The sequence below is a fragment of the Liolophura sinensis genome, chromosome 13, assembly GCF_032854445.1.
Source record: "Liolophura sinensis isolate JHLJ2023 chromosome 13, CUHK_Ljap_v2, whole genome shotgun sequence".
NCBI classification, from domain to species: domain Eukaryota; kingdom Metazoa; phylum Mollusca; class Polyplacophora; order Chitonida; family Chitonidae; genus Liolophura; species Liolophura sinensis.
The window spans coordinates 281,270-307,023 of NC_088307.1; the positions used below are offsets into that span (position 1 = coordinate 281,270).

Here is a 25,754-nt window from a genome sequence, read left to right on the forward strand (position 1 = left end):
TATGATATGTTACACTAAAGCATAAATCTGCCTACAGTTGGAACGTGCACTGTTGTGTTTCTTGTGGCTCAATTATGCCTCCCAGAATAAGCTATTCATATAACCTTAGAATTACATTTTTACCACATGTGGTACAGGATAGCTTCGAACTCAGCAGTTGTAGACAGTTTGTGTATTCCGAGGACAGTTCTGCACGAGAGAATTTCGAGAACTCGTGGTACCAGTTAACCGTACTTCCGCTTCCGTGGACAATGGCAGGCTGGATATTACCTCGCTGTCTTTGTTGGGGACAATACGTTCACGGTGACACGTGCCCAGCGGCAGTTCCCGGCATGACCAATCTCTCAACCACTCCAATAACTTACAGTCCGGCCCTTACCACGATCACCCCTATGACATTATTCATTCTCTTATTTCAGTAAAGTGTCATCTACTCAGCTTTCTTAGGGCGAGCACGAGGGTCATAGGATTTCCCACGCATGCGGACCAAATCGTACCAAAAAGAATAAATATCTAATCGTTAGTCGCATTAATGTTAGAGTAGACACCATAGCTTTAACGACAACATCTACTCGAGAGAAAATGCTGTCTCAACTGATGACTCTATGAGGAACTGATTAGCGGAATTTAAAGGTGTAGTACCAGTTTGTTCCATTTACTTTATTTATTTTATTTAATTCTGTGATGCTTTACGCCGTATGCAGAAATACTTCCTATACACGACGAAAACCAGCATCAGGGAGGAAACCGGACAGAGCCCGGCGGAAACTCACGACCATCCGCAGGTTGTTTAAAAGGATTCCCACGTACGACAAGAGAGGAAGCCAGAATGAGCTGGACTTAAACTCACAGCGCCTGCATTGGTGAGAGGCTTTTGAGTTCTTGCACTGAATTGGCACGCTAATAACCAGGCCGTTCCATTTATATTAATTTGAGTATGTTTCAAAAACAGAGGGGACGGGCTTTCATGGTTGATTCACGTATGTTTCAGTCGCCCAAGACACGAGATGTTAGTTCCGCCAATTTGTCTTCCTCGAGTCAGTCGCAATAGCCGGTGGACAACACTCATGCCTTGTGTGTGGCCTTGGAGGTCACAGTCGATTCACCACCATAGCATATATATCACGTTATCTGCTGGGATTGGGGGGATTATAGGTTACAATTAAAAAAGACCATCGGTTTTTTTCAAGACACAATTTGACTTCATCAATCAGTCATCAAATCATGGGTAATTTAACATTGTTTGTATTCTTGTTCATCCAGTAACATCCAGATTTGGCGAATAATTGAATTCGGCATATGCTTTAACAATTCTGCACCGACATCGGTTACCTTCCAGGAATCAGCATACATAACAAATACTGGACAGACTAAGAGGGCAATGACGTCACTTTCTTAATCCACAACGCATTGAGGCATATAAGTGGGGTAAGAAGCAAACAAGAGGCCACTTGTTACTCATCATCATCAGTAATATTTGACGAAGGCAGCGCACAAAAGACATTTACTAAATAAGCCTTAAAATGGCACGGATAGAAATAGATATCCTTGTGTAAGGGTGTGACAGGCGGATGGGCGGAGTAACCCTTGCGGCATTCCAGGCAGGCTTCTATTGGGTAGTCATTACTGGCCTGACATTTGAGGCGATCAGACAGATAGAATAATACAACACACTCACGTATCAGAGTGATAACAAGTCCATTTACAAGCTACTACGACTTGTTATTACCACATGCAAGATCGACGATGGCAACTCATCTCGATGGCGTGTCTGATAGCGCCAGTCGTTTGTTTATGGTTTATGTCTAGGGCTGGAATCCCAGATCGGTAGCGCTCAACTTTACACCATGTGAAGCCTGCAGCCGTTGAGAAAGTATACACTTCTATGTGGTCTGAGAAGACGCATCTGAATGGATATCACAAAATTATGCATTACACAGTCGATTCTAAACAACACAGACAAGCTCGCGTTAGTGTGGAAGACACATGTACTTGAGGGTCATATTCATCAGAGTGGACAAAATCACAAGACATGTAAATGCTGATTTGTGTACTCCACTTTGAGTAGCTAACCCATTCTGTACCGCTCACATACAACTAAAGCCATTCCTGTGTCCCAAAATATTGGAAGAGTTGGAGGTTTATCTAATAAGTAGATTTGTTTCTTTTCTTTAAAAGATACAGATACAATATACAATCAGAAACATGACAACACGGCTCACAGTATAGAGAGGAAAACCAGAGCAGCGACGACAGTGTAATATTTGGCAAATAGTTAAACGTAGCGGATGAAATATCTGTTCATATAAATTGTCAAATGTAGCGGGTGAAATATCTTACTGTTCATGTAAATTGTCAAATGTAGAAAATGAAATATCTTACTGTTCATGTAAATTGTCAAATGTAGCTGGTGAAATATCTAACTGTTCATGTAAATTGTCAAATGTAGCAGGTGAAATATCTAACTGTTCACGTAAATTGTCAAATGTAGCAGGTAAAATATCTAACTATCCACGTAAATTGTCAAATGTTGCGGGTGAAATATCTAACTATTCACGTAAATTGTAAAATGAAGCTGGTGAAATATCTAACTGTTCACGCAAATTGTCAAATGTAGCGGGTGAAATATCTAACTGTTCACGTAAATTGTCAAATGTAGCTGGTGAAATATCTAACTGTTCACGTAAATTGTCAAATGTAGCGGGTGAAATATCTAACTGTTCACGTAAATTGTCAAATGTAGCAGGTAAAATATCTAACTATTCACGTAAATTGTCAAATGTAGCGGGTGAAATATCTAACTATTCACGTAAATTGTCAAATGTAGCTGGTGAAATATCTAACTGTTCACGTAAATTGTCAAATGTAGCGGGTAAAATATCTAACTGTTCACGTAAATTGCCAAATGTAGCTGGTAAAATATCTAACTATTCACGTAAATTGTCAAATGTAGCGGGTGAAATATCTAACTATTCACGTAAATTGTAAAATGTAGCAGGTGAAATATTTAACTGTTCACGTAAATTGTCAAATGTAGCAGGTGAAATATCTAACTATTCACGTCAATTGTCAAATGTAGCGGGTAAAATATCTTACTGTTCACGTAAATTGTTAAATGTAGCAGGTGAAATATCTAACTGTTTACGTAAATGGTGAATCAGAAGCACACCGCAATCCCACTAATACTGTGGCTTATGTACAATTAGGTCAAACAAAATGCAGTGGTGTTAACTGCAGAATACACACTGAACATATGATAGGATACACACTAAAACACAAGGTACACATTGAAAAAAGGACTGAAATATGACAAGAATACACCCTGAAACATGACAATATACAGTCTAAAACTTGACAGCATACCCTCTGAAATATAAGAAGAATATATTCTGACATGTGCCAGATACACTCTGAAACATGACAAGATACACTGTGAAACATAACAAGATGCAATCTTAAACATGACACGATGCACTCTAAAACATGAAAAGATACACTCTAAAAGATAACAAGACAAGTTACAATCTAAACATGACAAGAAACAATCAGAATCATGACAAGATACATGTACAATCTAAATTGCAACCTAAAACATGTCCAGACACACTTTGAAACATGACAAGATACACTCTGACATGTGACAAGATATAATCTGAAACACGACAAGATACAATCTAAACATGACAAGATACACTCTGACATGTGACAAGATATAATTTGAAACACGACAAGATACAATCTAAACATGACAAGATACTATTTGAAACACTACACGATACAATCTCAAACATGACAAGATGCACTCTGAAACATAACAGGATATAATCTGAAACATGATAAGATACACTCTAAAACATGTCACGATACAATCTGAAATATGACAAGATACACTTTAAAAATGACAAGATACACTTTAAAAATGACAAGATCGCTCTGAAACACGACACGATACACTCTGAAACATGAAAAGATACACTTTAGAAATTACACGATGCACTTTAAAAATGACAATATACACTCTGAAACATGAGAAGATAGAATTAGAAACATGATAAGGTGCAATCCGAAACATGACAAGATGGAATCTGAAACATGAGGGATACATAATGAAACATGACAAGATACAATGTGAAACATGACAAATTACAATCTGAGACATGCCATGATACCCTCTGAAAAATGACACAATACAATCCGAAACATGACAGGATTCACTCTAAAAATGACAAGATACTATCTGAAACATGACAAGATACTCTCTGAAACGTGACAAGATATACTCTGAAACATGACAAGATACACTCTGAAACATGACAAGATACAATATACACAGCAAAAATTGACAGACATGATTTTAACATGTATATGTTGGAAACGTCAATGTTATAAAAAGGATACCAGCCCATGTTTTAACAAAAATATATGCATATATAGCCCCACCATATATGTGCGATGCGTTTATGAATAAGACGTCTGCTTTTAAATGAAAACAGCAAGGGTTTGCACATTTATGCGTGTGTTCTTATAAATAAATACATGCCATGCGTCGTGAATATTTGCAGTGTGAATGTGATACGACACAATCTGAAGCATGTACAGTTTATGTGTGAGCTGAAAATAGTGGCTCTCTATCTGCTTCTTAATGGAGCTTTTGCATGTATTTGAATCAGAACAGCATTTCTGTGAAGAGTATGCCTGTCTGAGAACTCTTGATTGATTGAACAGGTGCCGCTGGCAAAGGCGTCCGTGTGGTTTGATAAATAAATTTATTTCATGTATCTTGATAATTTGCAAAACATATTTAATGTTGGAAACAAAAACATTCCGCGGCCACTCGATGAGCACGAGATAGCGTTAAAGACAAACCGAGCCTCTTTTCCATCATGTTCATTAAATCTGTGTGCGCCGTTGTAGTTCAGTCTCATTTATCTATTAGAGTGTGGTTCAGGACTGAAGAGGTTTCCGTCAAAATAATTCGTTTTTATTGTCCGCTGTCAATATGTGTTTCAGAACTGCACCTGCATGTCATTAGTCTATTTTCTGTGAATTGTGGCTTGCGTAGAACTACATCTGGGTACAAGTAACAGATTCTCGAATTATATTACACTATAAGTGATAATTACATTTAGTACTTACCCACTGAACTTGGACTAGAGGCAATAATGTTACAGTTAATATTGACCCACTAAGCTAGACAAGTTAATGAATACTTGGGGGTTAACGTGCTTTAATGTGCTAAAACTTGGCATATACATGTATGTATGGACATTAATACCCTAAAGGGGCTGGTGAGTATGTATTACCTAACGATAAATTCTATTTTCACGTGGCAAGTTGTGCGCATTTGTTGATAATTATATTTGCAAATTTGTCTTGCAATCGTTTGAACAGTGACGAAATCACTTAGGGAAATGCGTAGAAGCCTGTGTTTCCAATTCCTGTCACAAACATACATGCCGTCAATCCGCAAAGAGGCAGGCCTAGCAGAGGAGCGACAGTTGCAGTCATAGTTATAGACCCATCAATAGGACTGATGTAAAAGCCGATCATAAGTCGGCGGTATTTAGGCTGAACACTGACAGTGTACATGACAAGTGCATAGTTCCGGGGGCCTCTATAGGGTTGTCCCTCCCTCAGGTCTGTCCGTCATCCTATTAGGTAGCTGCGGCGTTAGTTCGTCTCCTAGGAGATTTAACGTGCCATTTCGCAATTGCTTGTTCCACCTCTGTATAAAAACACCTTGCCATTTAATATTTAATACAAGTCATCGCAGAAGGTGTCCGCACGATAGGCTTTATTACTGGAAACTGTCGAAACTGAGCAGAGTTTTTTCTCTTTCATATGTATTCATACAGTGACACGTTATAGACAGGCTTAGATAGTAGGCGTCAAATTAAACTAGTGTTGTACAACAGAGTTCTGCAGTAAGAGATTCGCAGGAATCTGAATTGCGCATAATATTATCTGTAAAGATAGAATCTTCATATGAAGACGCATTTTCGACTTTCACAATACAATTGGCGCCAAGAGGGCTTAATGAACAGACTTTGTAGGCTCCACAAACAATAATAAACATCAATTCCTGACATATATCAACACTGATGTTTCAGTTTAAACACTCTAACCACACAAAATAACGGGACATTTTTTTCAGGTGCAATATAAAAGTCTAATCAATCTTGCTAGAGAAAACTCTTTTAAGTGAACATTAAGCCAGCCACTTTAAATTTGAATGAATTCCAAAGAAGTTCTTAGGAAAATGTTACATTTATTTATTTATTTGATTGGTGTTTTACGCCGTACTCAAGAATATTTTACTTATACGACGGCGGCCAGCATTATGGTGGGTGGAAACCGGGCACAGCCCGGGGGAAACCCACGACCATCCGCAGCTTGAAAATGAAATAAAAGTCCTAACGCTTAACAAAGGAACAAATATAAAACACAAATAGCTAAATGTAAATACTTATCTAGAAGTGCACACTTGGCTAAACGGGACCACTAAGCTGGGCCTCGACACATAGCTGAACGTAAACACTTCTCTGGACCTGAACACTTGGCTGAACGTGGACGCTTCGTGGGCCTCGACACATGGCTGAACGAAAACGTCATAGTGTAAGATTTCAACCAAAACATGTCGACATTCAAGTACAACCGTAGTTTGTGATGGTCAAAGATCCCCCAACAGCCAATCGACACTGTAACATCCCAACCACCAGTCGACATTAGACTATAACCTTTACTTGTGACGGAGTAACCTCCCAACCACCAGTCGACATTAGACTATAACCCTTTACTTGTGATGCTGTAACATCCCAACCAGCAGTCGACATTAGACTAATGCCCTTTGCGTGTGATGGTGTAACATTTCAACCACCAGTCGACATTAGACTACAACCTTTATTTGTGATGCTGTAACATCCCAACCACCAGTTGACATTAGATTAATGCCCTTTGCGTGTGATGGTGTAACATTTCAACCATCAGTCGACATTAGACTATAAACCTGTGTTTGTGATGCTGTAACATCCCAACCACCAGTCGACATTAGACTATAAACCTGTGTTTGTGATGGTGTAAAATCCCAATGACCAGTCGATATTACACTACAACCCTTTGTTTGTGGTGGTGTAACATCCCACCTTTGTTGTCATGTTTAAAGAATCCAACAACAATTCCACATGCCATTGTAGAAAATGCTACCAGCTTGTATTAGTTTTGTACGTGTTTGCACATCCTGGAATCTCAACAAGTGATGGTGCCAAAGAGCGACGACCATTCCGCATAGACAGTAGAGCCTTATTATGTGACGGCTACCCAAAAGCCATTCCATATAGGGAGTAGGGCCTCACTGTGTAACGGATACAGGTTCCAAGAACCATTCCGCACAGACAGTAGAGCCTTATTATGTGACGGATACAGGACCCAAGAATCATTCCATACAGAGAGTAGGGCCTAACCATGTGACAGATACTGAGCCCAGGACCATTCCGTACAGAGAGTAGGGCCTAACCATGTGACAGATACTGAGCCCAGGACCATTCCGTACACAGAGTAGAGCCTCACTGTGTAACGGATACAGGTTCCAAGAACAATTCCGCACAGACTGTAGGGCCTTATTATGTGACGGATACAGGACCCAAGAACCATTCCATACAGAGAGCAGGGCCTAACCATGTGACAGATACTGAGCCCAGGACCATTCCGTACAGAGAGTAGGGCCTAACCAGGTGACAGATACTGAGCCCAGGACCATTCCGTACAGAGAGTAGGGCCTTACTGTGTAACGGATACAGGTTCCAAGAACAATTCCGCACAGACTGTAGAGCCTTATTATGTGACGGATACAGGACCCAAGGACCATTCCATACAGGGAGCAAGGCCTAACCATGTGACAGATACTGAGCCCAGGACCATTCCGTACAGAGAGTAGGGCCTAAGCATGTGACAGATACTGAGCCCAGGACCATTCCGTACAGGAGAGTAGGGCCTAACCATGTAACAGATACTGAGCCCAGGACCATTCCGTACAGAGAGTAGAGCCTAACCATGTGACAGATACTGAGCCAAGGACCATTCCGTACAGAGAGTAAAGTTCCATTACATGACGGTAACAAGATCCAAGAACCATTCCGCATAGAGACTGGGGGCCTCATTATCTGACGGATACAGGACCCAAGATCAATTCCGTTATAAGGAGTATAGATTCACCAGCTAATGTATAACTCAGCCGCTGATGTATACCTCAGTGGCTGTTGTATTCGAGCTTCATTATGTGACGAATACAAGGCCCAAGATCCATTCCGTATTGAGAATTGAGCCTCATTCGGTGAGGGTAAGGATAGAAAAACCAGTCCGTATAGATATATATATATATATATATATATATATATATATATATTATATATATATATATATATATATATATATATGAGGGAGTGCTTGGGGTTTAACGTCGTACTCAACAATTTTTCAGTGCGACGAAGGAATCCTTAGGGTGCATGTACGTGTAATGTGCCTCCTTGTAGCAGGACGGATTTCCACCGCTCTTTTATCTAGTGCTGCTTCGGTGCCGAAGGCAAGTAAGCCCCGCCCGAGCCATTATACTGATACGGGTCCACCCGTCGTTGCACTATACCCTTCATACTGAACGCCAAGCGAGGAAGTTACAACTTCCTCTTTAAAGTCTTAGGTGTGACTCGATCAAGGATTGATCCAGGATCTACCGGTCCCGAACATACATATACACACACACACACACACACACACACACACACACACACACACACACACATATATATATATATATATATATACACTGCCGAAAATATATGTATATTTTTTGTATAAATTTTTGGGCCCTAGAGGGTTTGGTAAAGCCCTGACGTGTCGCACACTTAATGGTTTGGCAATTAACGCATCTCTGCCATACATGTACGTGCCACTAGAGGGTTCGGCTATTAACACATCCTTAGCAAATATGTACGGGCACTAGAGGGTTTGGCTATTAACACATCCTTAAACTATAGACCAGTAGAGAGTTTGGCAATCAACACATCTCTAAAATACATGTATGGGACACTAGAGAGTTTAGCAATCAACACATCTCTAGCATACACATATGGGCCACTATAGGGTTTGGCAATCAACACATCTCTAACACACATGTACGGGTCACTACAGGGTTTGCCAATTAACACATCTCTAACATACATGTACGGGCCACTACAGGGTTTCGCAATTACCACATCTCTAACATACATGTACGGGCCACTACAGGGTTTCGCAATTAGCACATCTCTAACATACATGTATGGGCCATTAGTGGGTTTGGAAATTAACACATCCTTAACACACACGTACGGGTCACTAGAGAGTTTCGCAATCAACACATCTCTAGCATACATATACGGGCCACTGGAGAGTTTGGCAATTAACACATCTCTAACATACATGTATGGGCCACTATAGGGTTTGGCAATCAACACATCTATAACATACATGTATGGAACAATGGAGAGTGTGGCAATCCACGCATCTCTAACATCCACGTATGGACTACTAGAGGGTTTGGCAATCAACACATCTCTAACATACATGTATAGGCCACTGGAGAGTTTGGCAATCAACACATCTTTAACATACATGTATGGGCCACTACAGGGTTTGGCAATTACACATCTTTAACATACATGTATGGGCCATTATATGGTAAGGCTATTTATACATCCGTAACATACCGGCCACTAGAGAGTTTGGGTGAGTGAGTGAGTGAGTGCTTGGGGTTTAACGTCGTACTCAACAATTTTTCAGTCATATGACGACGAAGGAATCATTGGGGTGCATGTACGTGTAATGTGCCTCCTTGTTGCAGGACGGATTTCCACCGCTCTTTTATTTAGTACTGGTTCACTGAGACGACTTACCGAAGGCAAGTAAGCCGCCCCGCCCGAGCCATTATACTGATACGGGTCAACCAGTCGTTGCACTATCCCCTTCATGCTGAACGCCAAGCGAGGAAGTTACAACTTCCTCTTTTAAAGTCTTAGGTGTGACTCGATCAAGGATTGATCCTGGATCTACCGGTCCCGAAGCGGACGCTCTACCAGAGAGTTTGGCAATCAACACATCTCTAATATACATGTGTGGGCTAGTAGAGAGTTTGGCAATCCACACATATCTAACATCCATGTACGGGCCACTATAGGGATTGGCAATTAACACATCTCTAACATACATGTATGGGCCACTATAGGGTTTAGCAATCAACACATCTCTAACATACATGTATGGGCCACTATAAGGTTTAGCAATCAACACATCTCTAACATACATGTATGGGCCACTATAGGGATAGGCAATTAACACATCTCTAACATACATGTATGGGCCACTATGGGGTTTGGCAATTAACACATCTCTAACATACATGTATGGGCCACTATAGGGTTTAGTAATCAACACATCTTTAACATACATGTATGGGCCACTATAGGGTTTAGCAATCAACACATCTCTAACATACATGTATGGGCCACAATAGGGTTTAGCAATCAGCACATCTCTAACATAGATATATGGGCCACTATAGGGATTGGCAATTAACACATCTCTAACATACATGTATGGGCCACTATAGGGTTTAGCAATCAACACATCTCTAACATACATGTATGGGCCACTATAAGGTTTAGCAATCAACACATCTCTAACATACATGTATGGGCCACTATAGGGATAGGCAATTAACACATCTCTAACATACATGTATGGGCCACTATAGGGTTTGGCAATTAACACATCTCTAACATACATGTACGGGCCACTGTAGGGTTTGGCAATCAACACATCTCTAACATACATGTATGGGCCACTATAGGGTTTAGCAATCAACACATCTCTAACATACATGTATGGGCCACTATAGGGTTTAGTAATCAACACATCTCTAACATACATGTATGGGCCACAATAGGGTTTAGCAATCAGCACATCTCTAACATAGATGTATGGGCCACTATAGGGATTGGCAATTAACACATCTCTAACATACATGTATGGGCCACTATAGGTTTTGGCAATTAACACATCTCTAACATACATGTATGGGCCACTATAGGGTTGGCAATTAACACATCTCTAACATACATGTATGGGCCACTACAGGGTTTGGCAATTAACACATCTCTAACATACATGTATGGGCCACTATAGGGTTTAGCAATCAACACATCTCTAACATACATGTATGGGCCACTATAGGGATTGGCAATTAACAAATCTTTAACATACATGTATGGGCCACTATAGGGTTTGGCAATCAACACATCTCTAACATACATGTATGGGCCACTATAGGGATTGGCAATTAACAAATCTTTAACATACATGTATGGGCCACTATAGGGTTTGGCAATCAACACATCTCTAACATACATGTATGGGCCACCATAGGTTTTAGTAATCAACACATCTTTAACATACATGTATGGGCCACTATAGGGTTTAGCAATCAACACATCTCTAACATACATGTATGGGCCACAATAGGGTTTAGCAATCAGCACATCTCTAACATAGATGTATGGGCCACTATAGGGATTGGCAATTAACACATCTCTAGCATACATGTATGGGCCACTATAGGGTTTGGCAATTAACAAATCTCTAACATACATGTATGGGCCACTATAGGGTTTGGCAATTAACACATCTCTAACATACATGTATGGGCCACTATAGGGTTTAGCAATCAACACATCTGTAACATAGATGTATGGGCCACTATAGGGATTGGCAATTAACACATCTCTAACATACATGTATGGGCCACTATAGGGTTTGGCAATTAACACATCTCTAACATACATGTATGGGCCACTATAAGGTTTAGCAATCAACACATCTCTAACATACATGTATGGGCCAATATAGGGTTTGGCAATCAACACATCTCTAACATACATGTATGGGCCACAATAGGGTTTAGTAATCAACACATCTTTAACATACATTTATGGGCCACTATAGGGATTGGCAATTAACACATCTCTAACATACATGTATAGGCCACTAGGGAGTTTGACGATTACCACATCCTAATCATACCGGCCAGTTGGGAGTTTAGCAATTAACCCATCCCTAACATACATATATGGGTGACTAGAGTGTTTGGCAATTAACACATTCTTAACATACCGGCCAGTAGAGAATCTGGCAATCAACACATATCTAACGACCTCTAGAGGGTTTCATAGTTAATACACCTCTAACGCATGGGCACTAGCGGGCTTAACGGCTGGTACAGACCCAGCTTACTGAGCACTAGAGGGGTTTACAGTTGACACAGCCCTAACATACTGGGCACTGAAGGGTTGTGTAGTTGGTACACCTCTAATATACGGACACTAGATGGACACTAGATACACAGCTGGTACACCTCCAACATAACGGGCACTAGAGGGTTTCACAGCTGTCACAGACCAAACCAACCGGACACAGGAGGATTTGGCAGATGGTACATCTCATCATACCAGGCTCTAAAGGGCTGTTGCCACAGCACTAACATACAAGGCACTAGAGTGCTGTTGGCACAGTAGTAAGAAACCAGGCACTAAATGGCTGTTGCCACAGCACTAACGTACCAGGCACTAGAGGGCTGTTGCCACAGCACTAACATACCAGGCACTAGAGGGTTGTTGCCACAGTACTAACATCAGATAACAGAGGGTTTCGCTGTTGACACAGCCCAGGATACCATCGACTAGAGGCTTAGGCTGTTGCCACAGCACTAACATACCAGGCACTAGAGGGCTGTTGTCAAGGCACTAACATACCGAACACTACAAGGTTTAGGCCTCTAGTCGAACACAATCATACCACAGACTAGGGGTTTAGACTGTTGGTACAACACTATCATACCGAACATCAGAGTGTTTCGCAGGTGACACATACCTCATACCAGATACCAGAGGATTTCGATGTTGACACAGCCCTATTGTACCGAACATCACAGGGTTTCACAGGTGACACATCTCTCATACCAGATACCAGAGGGTTTCGGTGTTGACACAGCCCTATTATGCCGAGCATCAGAGGGTTTCACGGCTGACACATCACTCATACCGGATATCAGAGGGTTTCGGTGTTGACACAGCCCTATTATGCCGAGCATCAGAGGGTTTCACAGCTGACACATCACTCATACCGGATATCAGAGGGTTTCGGTGTTGACATAGACCAATTATACGGAACATGAGGGGATTTCACAGCTGACACATCCCTCTTACAGGGTGCTAGAGGGTTTTGCTGTTGACACAGCCCTATTATACGGAACATGAGAGGATTTCACAGCTGACACATCCCTCATACAGGGTGCTAGAGGCTTTTGCTCTTGACACAGCCCTATCATACCAAACATGAGAGGGTTTCACAGCTGACACATCCCTCATACAGGGTCCTAGAGGCTTTTGCTCTTGAAACCGATCATAACATACCGGCGATTAGAGGGTTCGCTGTTGACACAGCCTTAACATACCTAGGATTAGGGGATCTCGCTGTTGAAACAGAATTAACATACCGGAGATTAAAGGGTTTCGCTTTTGACACAGCGTTAACATGCCGGGGATAAGAGGAATTCGCTGTTGACACAGTCTTAACATACCTTGGATTAGAGGGTTTAACTGTTGACAGTCAACATACGGGTACGAAAAAGGTTTCACAGTGAACGCAGTTCCAATATGTCTGGAGTTGTTGGGAATCTATTCGTCGAAATATTCGTACACCAGCCGTCAGTGAGGATGGATGTACCAGGTCAATAAATACAAGACTAATTCCCAAAACAACGTAGTAAGCATATAAAGTACAAAATAGGGCGGAATCATGCAAACAGAAGCAGTCAAAAGTTTTCAACGATGTTAAAAATATAACGTGTGATCTAGGCAAATTAGTGAAATCAGTATTCAAACCGTGTACAGTGCTACTATATCAGCCGTCAATAATAAACTATATTGCGCTTTTGCTTGCAACTGTTCATATATCCAACGTGGCGATCTAATTCAACACGATGACTATACACTCCCCAGCTCTGTGTAAGCGCTATTTAGCAGAGCGCCAGAGGCTCTGGAAACTCTGCCCTTATTTACTTACGACAGAACTATACTCATTTTAAAACTTAAGTAATAGAGTTGAGGTTTTTACACTTTCCTTCACGAACTTTATAAATTCACTAAGGCTTATGGTCTCGATTTTCTCCAAATCTCTAAACAGCTTTTTGGTAAACCATTTTGCAGGCGCCCATGTTGTAGTAAATTTGTTATAAAGTAGTCGCCTTGCATTTCAAATTTGTAACGTGGTGCATTATAACTTTTGTACCTACTGTGACTAAACATAAATAACATGAGACCCTCTCCTGGCACAGTTCTAAGGCATACAGGGTGTTATTACAGAACCACTGTAAATGTAAATCTATGTTATTTTGTAACTTGTCCCAGGCCCCACGCTGATATTTATCCCAGGGCCACACTGTTGCGCAATTTTAGTTACCATCACCTGAACAATAACGCAGGCAACAGACACTTCTTGAATGGAAATACATAGAAAAGAACGGAATCGATCGCTGCATACAGGAAAAAGAAAATCAATGAAACACAAATTGTGAAAGAACCAGTTGAATATGAACGTGACGTGAGAAGGAAACATCGTCAAATATACATGTAAGATTCTGTTAAAAACACATCCTAATATTACATATAATTGATCACCAATATAATTGATCACCAACCCATGTTTGATAAATGATTATAGCAGTTTGTTAAGCTAGTTAAGAACAAAAATACCAATATTAAAGCATGAGCGTGTAAAGTGAACCTTCCTCACCTGCCTTAGCAGTTCACTTGTGGAAAAATGGTGTGGGAAAATGTGCCTTTAGTTCAGATATAGAAATAAACTAGCACATAATGTACTATAGTTTGTCCTCGTATCTTCTCTAAAATACTGCACTCACGGGAGATATGGCAGACAGCTTCCTCCAGTCTACTTACTGTACAGGCATCCGACCTTTGATCAGATTCCAGGCTTTTATTGACCGCCGGAAAGCTGACACTTTTGGGATTTAGCACTGCCATCATGTTGATCGACTTCGGCTTACCTCGAGATTTTGTCCAAACCTTCTGTTTGCTTCGTGGGAGTCGGGTTGTGGGTGAGGGTCGAGTTGGGGTGGGAGGTGGATGGTGGAGGGGGTGTCATTTCTCTGTCATGGCCACGGAGCTTACAGTTTTCTATCACGGTCATGACCAAGAAAAAAAGTGCATGCTGCCTATCATAAACAGCTCCTTCTCCCCGGGGTTATGTAATACAGACCACCGGTGCTTGAACATGTAAGGCGTTTTTAAGCACCAGTTTAAAATCACCAAATAACTGTTCTTAATCAGCAAGATAATTCTTCTGATTCACAAGTGGCTTTTCGTTATAAAAGAGTAGCTGTGTTAGTCGGCTAGTAGGTTTTCGCAAGCAGAGAATAGCTGTTTTCAATCAGCGACTGGCGGTGTTCAGGCAGCGTGTATAACTGATCAAAACACGCGAATACCTCATTTCAGCCAGGACGTATTAACTGTTTTGAATCAGCCGCTGTTTGCTCTGAATCAGCCACTAATTGTTGTTAATCAACGACTGGTTGTCTTTGATGACAATGTTTAGTATCAGTGGAACAGAACTGGCCAATGGATGATGAATGGGTTACTGTGCAGTGTATATGTCATAACAGGAACTCTGCTCGTGGCATCAGATAACATCTTTGTTTATGATGACACCTACTTGCACCTAGTTGTCCATACATCTTTATATAGATATTGATAGATAGAGATATCACACTACTGAGATCGTGGCATCAGATAACATCTTTGTTTATGATGACACCTACTTGCACCTAGTTGTCCATACATCTTTATATAGATATTGATAGATAGAGATATCACACTACTGAGAACGGGGCATCAGATAACATCTTTGTTTATGATGACACCTACTTGCACCTAGTTGTCCATACATCTTTATATAGATATTGATAGATAGAGAGATATCACACTACTGAGATCGTGGCATCAGATAACATATTTGTTTATGATGACACCTACTTGTACCTAGTTGTCCATACATCTTTATACAGATATTGATAGATAGAGATATCAAACTACTGAGATCGTCAAAATGAATTTCTTCGCAGTTACTTGGTTTATTTATTTTGCAAAGCCATTCACTGGATGAACTGGACTTTTTTTTAAAAAAAAACCTCTCAAATGTGACATATTTTTGGTCGTCATTTCGCCATGCCATCGGCAATCATGTTTACACTAGGTATTGGCCCTGATCAATCACTCTGTGTGGTCAGTTTCACAGGCTCGCAGGTACCGATAGATTGAGGACATGTTTACCTGTCCACAGACAGAAAAAGCCAGTTACTGTCTTTCCTTACAAAATCTGCGCCCAATATCGGAGAATGTGTAAAGGTTAAGAGTATAGAGAGCCACTGCAATCATGCTTCTGGCAAAATACCACCAATTAAAGGACAGTATCCCGCCACTAGCCCGCAGAGCCGTCCTGTCCATTTTAGCAGTAATCCTCTTTTTAGATCAACTTTCTCCGCGACCGTCGAATCGCGGCCGATTGCTGCCAATGTACTGCTAATGCGCCAGGGCTCTTGTTTCTTCAATAAGTGGTGGCCCTAAACTTCCAAGCTGACAAGTGAAGCGGACGTTGTTACCGTAGCTCCACGGGAGATGTCATCCAGATCTGCCTATGCAGCTTCCCTGGTCGATAACCGCGCATAGCTGCGATTAGTGACTTGAAAACGGCTGCAAGAAAAGCAAACTGTTACCGACTTACTTTTTTCTCATCTTTATTTCTTTCAGTGGCGTTTACTGTTAAAATGTATAGTTTAAGCAACAAAGCAGTTCACGTGAGCAAAGGAGAGAGGTAAGAAACTAGCGTAACAGTGTTCACTCTTACTGCGGCCAAAGGGAAGGCACGCAATAATGTTACCGAAATTCGTCGTGACAAATGAATGAGAGGCAGCGACTCCTACATCTGTCGGTTGGCAACAGCCAGAGAAAATCTGTCATAGATCGACACAATCACGACGGCAGAAGCTCATAAGTTATTGATAATTTATGGAAAGATACAAAAATAACAGCAGCCGTAACAGCGAATTGCTATCACTGTGCACGGTTGTTGGCGACTTAATTGTGACCAGCTATCGATCTGTTCATGGTTATGGGTCTGACCGGACTACAACACGCAACACGGAGAATGGACGGGAGGCGGGGTAAATGGACAACTGCGGGAGCAAATGGACAACTGCGGGAGCAAATGGACAACAGCGTGGGTAAATGGAGAACAGCAGAGTAAATGGACAACACCGGGCTAAATGAACAACAACAAGTGTAAATAGACGACCTCAGGGTAAATGTACAACAGCATAGTAAATGGGCTGGGCAGGGAAAATGGATAACAGCAGTGTAAATGCACTACAGCGGGGTAAATGGACAACAGCGAGGTTAATGGACAACGGTCGGGTGAATGGACAACAGTCGGGTGAATGGGCAACAGCGGGGTTAACGGACAACAGCGAGGTTAATGGTCAACAGCCGAAGAATGGACACCAGCAGGGTGAATGTATAACAGCATTGGAAATGCGGTGGGAATAGGGTGTATAGGCAGTGACAGGGTGCATGGACAGAGATAGGCTATATGGACATTGGAAGTGTGTAGGAACAATGATAGAATGTAATGAAAATGACGGGGTGTATGGACAGTGACAGGGTGTATGGAACCTTTAACAAGTCGATCTGCAAGGAGATATTTTACCTGCTCTATATCTATTGTGAAATAAATTTATTTCATAAACCACATATTTGTCATTACAGCCACTTTCCAAGGCCATATTATTTTGAGCTTCTCTGAGTATCAGTATCTAGGGTACCTACCGGCCTTTCTAAAGAGGGACTTGACTGAGCGGGGAATCATGATTATTTATAACGGACTTTGGAGAATTATTATAGCACACTAAATCAAAGTAGATGTTGGACATCCCTAGCTTGATGTTAACCAGCTGAAAGGTGACACATGCTGTCAACCAAAATATGCCAGTAACATGTTACATGTTTTCTAAAATCATGCTATGTCATGTTACCGGGGTTACCTTCTCCCAGGCTTTTAGCTTGCCAACCGCGCAATGACCCAAGTGGCTCTCACCAATACGGTCGCTGTGAGTTCAAGTCCAGCTCATGCTGGCTTCTTCTCCTGCAGTACGGAGGAAGGATTTTCAACAATGTGCGGATGGTGGTGGGTTTTCCACTGTCAAGTTTCCTTCCACCATAATGCTGGCCGACGTGGTACAAGTGAAAAATACCAAGCAAATAAATAAATAAATAAATAAATAAATATAACACGTAAGCTGGTAAAAGTGTCACTAACGTGTTACCCACTACAATATACCAGTAAAATGGGTTATTAACGTGTTTTTTTACTGACTTCAACATGCCAGTAAATGTGTCATTAACGTGTTACCGACTACAATATGCCAATAACGTGCCTCACTAGCGTGTTACCGACTAAAGTACACTCGTAAAATGTCAACTAAAATGCTCCTTTAACTTATTACGAACTAAATTGTGTCTGCATTTAATAAACACTTCCACTACAGTTGTCAATATACAATGAATCTACAGGTGCTAAGAGGTTCTCTTTTCACCTGCTTTCTTCGCGTAAGGTAATCAAACTCGGGCGTTTTATTTCCTCGTGTCCACAAATCAGTCTCAACTGAATCTCTCGTTCGTCATGCGTAACAAATTTTCTCATATATCCAACCAGGAAGGCAGATTTATGGACTTTGGATCAAATGTGAATCACTTGTCATACTCCAGTTTTAGGAAGGTCGAGGAAGGCACAAACTGTGATCATACTCCAGCCATTGTCATGTCGAGGAAGGCGCAGACAATGCTCATATTCCAGCCATAGTCATATCGACGAAGGCGCAGACAATGCTCATACATCAGTCATATCAAGTCAAAAAAGGCGCAAACAATGCTCATATTCCAGCCATTGTCATGTCGAGGAAGGCACACACAATGCTCCTACTTCAGCCATTGTCATGTCTAGGAAGGCACAGACAATGGTCATACTTCAGTCATATCAAGTCGATAAAGGCACAGACAATACTCATACTTCTGTCATAGTCAAGTCAAGGACGACACAGACAATGGTCATACATCCAGCCAGGTGAAATCAAAGAAGGCACAAACAGTGCTCATACTTTAGCCATGGGTCAAGTCGAGGATGGCACACATAATGCTCATACTTCAGCCATAGTCATGTCGAGGAAGACACAGACAATGGTCATACATCAGTCATATCAAGTCAAGAAAGGCATAAACAATGCTCATACTCCAGCCATAGTCATGTCGAGGAAGGCACAGACAATGGTCATACATCCAGCCATATGAAGTCAAGAAAGGCACAAACAACAATCATACATCAGCCATAGTCATGTCGAGGAAGACACAATGCTCATAATTTAGCCATAGTCATGTCGAGGAGGACACAGACAATGGTCATACATCAGTCATATGAAGTCAAGAAAGGCATAAACAACAATCATACACCAGCCATAGTCATGTCGAGGAAGACACAGACAATGCTCATATTCCAGCCATAGTCATGTCGAGGAAGACACAGACAATGGTCATACATCAGTCATATCAAGTGGAGGAAGGCACAGACAATGCTCATGTTCCAGCAATTGCCAAGTGGAGGAAGGCACGGACAATGCTCATGTTCAAGCAATTGCCAAGCGGAGGAGCGCACGGACAATGCTCATGTTCCAGCAATTGCCAAGTGGAGGAAGGCACAGACAATGCTCATGTCCCAGCAATTGCCAAGTGGAGGAAGGCACAGACAATGCTCATGTTCAAGCAATTGTCATGTGGAGGTAGGCACAGACAATGCTCATGTTCCAGCAATTGCCAAGTGGAGGAAGGCACGGACAATGCTCATGTTCCAGCAATTGCCAAGTGGAGGAAGGCACAGACAATGCCCATGTTCCAGCAATTGCCAAGCGGAGGAAGGCACAGACAATGCTCATGTTCCAGCAATTGCCAAGCGGAGGAAGGCACAGATAATGGCCATGTTCCAGCAATTGTCAAGCGGAGGAAGGCACAGACAATGCTCATGTTCCAGCAATTGCCAAGCGGAGGAAGGCACAGATAATGGCCATGTTCCAGCAATTGCGAAGTGGTGGAAAGCACAGACAATGCTCATGTTCCAGCAATTGCCAAGTGGAGGAAGGCACAGATAATGACCATGTTTTAGCAAATGGCAAGTGGAGGAAGGCACAGACAATGCTCATCTTCCAGCAATTGCCAAGTGGAGGAAGGCACAGACAGTGCTCATGTTCCAGCAATTGCTAAGTGGAGGAAAGCACAGACAGTGCTCACGTTCCAGCAATTGCCAAGTGGAGGAAAGCACAGACAATGCTCATGTTCAAGCAATTGCCAAGCGGAGGAAGGCACAGATAATGGCCATGTTCCAGCAATTGCCAAGCGGAGGAAGGCACAGACAATGCTCATACTCCAGCCATAGTCAAGCTGATGAAGGTGCAAACAGTGCTCATACTTGAGGCAGAATCAAGTCGAGAAATGCACAGACAATGTTCATACTCTAGACATATTAAGATGTGGATGGCACAGGGATTGTTCATACTCCAGCCACAGTAAGGTCGAGGAAGGCACAGACAATGCCCATGTTTCAGCAATTGCCAAGTGGAGGAAGTCACGGACAATGCCTATGCTCCAGCGAAGTGAAGTCGATGAAGGCACAAACAGTGCTCATACTCCAGCCAGTTCAAGCTGATGAAGGTGCAATCGATTCTTATACCTCAGCCAGGGTCAAGTCGAGGAAGGCAAAGACAGTGCTCATACTCCAGCCAGGGTCAAGTCGAGGAAGACAAAGACAGTGCTCATACTTCAGTCATGATGTGGTCCTTAAAGGCACAAACAGTGCTCATACTCGAGTCAAGTCGAGGAAGGTAAGGACGGTTTTCATAATCCAGCCATAGTCAAGTTGATGAAGGTAAAGACGGTTCTCATAGTCCAGCCAGCCAGTCGATGTACTATCATCCAGCTGGAGATATTTCCGGATAACTTGTAGTCATGTACTGCGGTCGTTTTTATTTGAACCCAAATAATCTAAGTGTTCTTTTCGTAGGTCAGAGTTTGTTTTTCGTTAGACACTAATTTTCAAAACATCAACTATAGTTTGATTTGCAGTTCGAGGAAATGAAAACTTAGTGTCGTCAGTTTAATACTGTATGGAAAACATTGGAATTTAATCCAGTAGTTGATAACTGATAAATCTAAACTAACGGGCAAAAAAAACGTATAGCTTTTAAATGCAGTTTTTTCTATGGAAAAATAAGTTGAATAAGTTGAACGTTGTGCGAATACGTTTGCACATAAGCACCACTTTTAGTACACGTCATTTTTTAACGAGATTCATTGAAATTGGTGTAAGACATCATGAAAAATCGGAAAAACAGAGTTTCGGGCCCTGTTGAAAATTCTCAATAATGACCGCCGTATAAATACCGATGTAGCACATGGTAGGGTGCAATACCATAAAAAAAACATCTCAGAGATGCCGAGACTCACACAAGCAGAACGTGATAGAGCCATTGGTATGGCCGACATGGTGGCCAGCCAACACCACATTGCCAGAACATTCAATTGCTGTCAAGCCACCATCAGCAGACTGTTGGGTCGTTACCGCCTAACAGGCAGGACACAAGATCGTCCAAGATCGGGCAGGCCAAGTGTTACAACGCCTGGCGAAGACCGGTACATCCGCACAATCCACCGGATTTGTAACCGGTTTGTGACGGGGACGTCAACGGCGGAAACGGCACTGGGACACCCCATCAGCAGACGCACAGTCTTACGACGACTCCGCGTGAGTGGTATCAGAGCCTATCGCCCCTTCCATGGAATGGCATTGACTCCTCTACACCGTCAAAACAGGCTGCGTTGGGCAAGAGTTGTACGTCGATGTAGCGACGAGACTAGGAAAGGGTGCTGTTCACTGATGAAAGCCGATATAACCTCTTCAGAAATGATGGTCGAATTCGTGCGTATCGACGCAGGGGAGAGCGATTGGCAACAAAACTGCATTCAGAATGTCCACCCTTTTGGTGCTGGTGGGGTGCTTGTATGGGGGCGGAATTTGTGGACAGGTGAGAACGAGACTGGTCATCATCCAGGGAAATCTGACTGGCCAAAGATACCGAGATGAAATATTGGAACCTGTTGTGGTGCCATTCGTGCATCAACAGCAAAGGGGTATCCTTTTGCAGCAGGACAATGCACGACCTCATACCGCCAGAGTTGTACTAAATTATCTGGACACCGTGATGTCAACGTACTGCCTTGGCCAGCACGATCGCCACACATGAATCCCTTAGAGCATCTGTGGGATCATCTTGATCGACGTCTGAGACAACGCGTCCCTCCCCCACAAAACAGGCAACAGCTCGAACAGGCTTTATTTGAGGAGTGGGGACAGAATTCCTGATGACGTCACCCGGCGGCTGACGACTTCCATGAGGAGACGTATTTTGGCTTTAATTGATGCAATGGGTGCATCCCTAACGATCTGTCTTATGACATGATAGGACATTAGGTACACCTTTTTAAGGGAGTCCCTTTACTTGCATTTGTGTAATTTTTCAGATTTACCTCATGCCTTCTTTACTCGGCCTGACAGCAAGTGTAATATCCATATGGCTTTGAATTTTTGAACAGAACTTGGAAAATGGTTTATTGCAATATAATGCTTATCATGTTGATACTGTCTGTCTTTCTTTCTCTTTCTTGTGGTGCTGAACAAGGTTATACGTTTCTTTTGCCCGGTAGTTTATATAAGTTGTGAGGAACTTTGAGTATGTAATAGGTGAATCACGTGACCGTTGCTTAACCATACTCAAGGATTTGTCACTAACACGAGGCCAGTTATGCTTTCTGGGTGGAAGCCACCGGAGTTGATCGGGTAAAACCGCAGACCTTTGCCAATTTACTGACCAACTTCTCATGCGTTGTACAGATGTGTGCACCATATTTGTGGGAGCCTTGTGATCTGTAACGGACTGTAAACTGCGCAAAGGGAGTCACTAGGGCCCACGAAGAGAAAGAGCTGTATTGATGGGGACCGAGTCAATCTACCTCAAAACTAACATCATGAGTCATGAATACCTCATTCAGTTTGGATATTAAAAAAATCACAGTCCAATGTCTCATTGGGAGATTTGGACATAAATACATTTGGACATAGATATAATGCCTTAACGTTTATAAATCAGCATTGTTTCAGGATACTGCAGCTTTATACAACTATGAGTTTAGCGATAATTATGGAGAAGTCGTCATGTGAACCAGGTAGCAAGACTTCTATAGCTGATGTAAACAACGAGGTACTATTCATATTGACATACTGGCGAGACACCAGCCAAATGCTAACCAAATACCACACAGATACAAGCGATATACCATGCTGGGAAATATCAGCGATATGAACGTACCACCGGCATACCAGCCTGGTGTGTACATCTGTTCTTATCAATAATAACAATAACTCATTTATTTACTTCACTCTAAGATAGTCCTACCTGATATTCTAGCCATTGACACAATATGACTATCAATTGCATCCATCCCGTGCTAACACCTGTTAAAGATGCCGCTACGATTTCCGGGCAGGGGCCAGGGAGTGAAAGACACACACGTCATACTAATATTGATTGATGGACAAATGCGTTTATTGTTATTGCTAGTTAATTTGGCACATATTTGACGGATGAATTCTTCAGACCTATCCCGATCCTGATGGGACAAATCCTTCGAGGAATCCATCAACGTGCGCTCATAATAATATATACAAAACCCACCAGCTTAATGCAGTTGTCAAGTAAATGTCAGTGACATGTGTATATACGTACATGCAATACGGACGTGAACATACTCTAATTCTACCTATAACTGTTCCTTAATCAATCACATTTTACCAAGACTGCTCTCAGGTTAACAAAGGCATTCAGGTGAACATCATTAGTACACGTTCGTGTGCAAGCTATGGATGAAGGTGCAACCGCCCCTCACAAGACCCCCCACCCCCCCCTCCCTCACTGCCCCCACCCCAAAACATGTTAAACATGGACTATATCAATCATCTAGGTGAAATATTCTGGAGTCAAACACACAAATAAAGAAATAATCAAATAATAAGAAACTGGCGGGAATTTCCCGTAGTTTAATTTGCATCCCCTAATAAAGCAGACTTACCGTCTTCGCAGCTGTCACGGTGCTGAAGCAAAGCAGGTACGAGGCTCTGGGCACGTTTTCGCTGTAACACGGCGGGCGGGACCCAAAACTTTTCCCCAGTATCTGAGGACGGGGAGCTTGGGGTGGACCCCATCCTGGCACCCAGCCCCGCCCATCCAACCTTAGAGCTGCCGCGGCGTGCCGTCGTGTTACTCAGCGAGTGTCGAGGAGAACGTACGTACAGTCGTTCCTTCTCCCCATCATGCTCCTCCAGTAGTGAGCGCTCGAACCAATTGAGCCGGTAGTGTTTGGAGCAGCAAATATAAGCGAGAGCTGCCAGCAGCAATAGAAGACAGAGCGGCACGACGATATAGACGGCCACCATGTAATTTGGTGCGATGGTTTGGTTCATAATGCTGAAGGCCTGGCGGGCGATGAAGTCAGACAGCTTGGAAAAAATCGTTATTGACCATTACGTTGTCCTGATGACAGCTCCTCTAGGACGGACACTTTTATAAAATATACGACATGGACCTGCGTGACAGGAACGCTGAAAAGAAGGACATGAAGCATCAATAGTATATAGAAATATAGCAATTTTACTCATCGAGTGTGTTATTTTTTCATTTAAACAATAATGTCACACCTGGTTAGTAATTTCACAAATGACCAGTAATGTCACACATGACCAGTAATGTCACACATGACCAGTAATGTCACACCTCACGAGTAATGTTACACATAACCAGTAATGTCACACATAACCAGTAATGTCACAAATGGCCAGTAATGTCACACATAACCAGTAATGTCACACATGACCAGTAATGCTACATCTGACCAGTAATGCTACACCTGACCAGTAATGTCACACCTTTTCAGTAATGTCACACCTGATCAGTAATGTCACACCTATTCAGTAATATCACAGCTGGTCAGTAATGTCACACATGACAAGTAATGTCATTTCTGACCAGTTATGTCACTCCTGACAAGTAATGTTATACATGACCAGTAATGCCACAAATGACTATCAATGTTACTCTTAGTTAAAAATGTTAAACCGGACCAATAATGTTACACATGACCAGTAATATTACATCTGACAAGTAATTTCTCACCTGATCAGTAATGTCACACATGACCGGTAGTGACACACATGATCAGTACTGTCACATCTGGCTAATAATGTCACGCATGGCCAGTAATGTCACTCATGAGCATTAATGTTACTTTTAGCCAGAAATATCACACTTGATTGGTAATGTCACACCTGACAAGAAATGTCACACCCTGTCAGTAATGTTTGGCCTGATCAGTAATGTCATTCTTTTACAGGTACGTCACGAATGACCAATAATGTCACAAATGACCAAAATGTCACACCTGACCAAT

General features: G+C 42.1%; 1 protein-coding gene across 1 annotated transcript in view; it reads right to left on the bottom strand.

The window, feature by feature from the left end:
• The window catches only part of LOC135480353 (synaptotagmin-B-like), a 41,819-nt gene extending 17,306 nt beyond the window's left edge, over positions 1-24,513 (bottom strand). Inside the window, 1 exon segment of the mRNA XM_064760181.1 lies at positions 24,377-24,513. Within this exon segment, the coding sequence (XP_064616251.1) occupies positions 24,377-24,513 (137 nt within the window).
• Between the last annotated feature and the right edge of the window lie 1,241 nt (positions 24,514-25,754).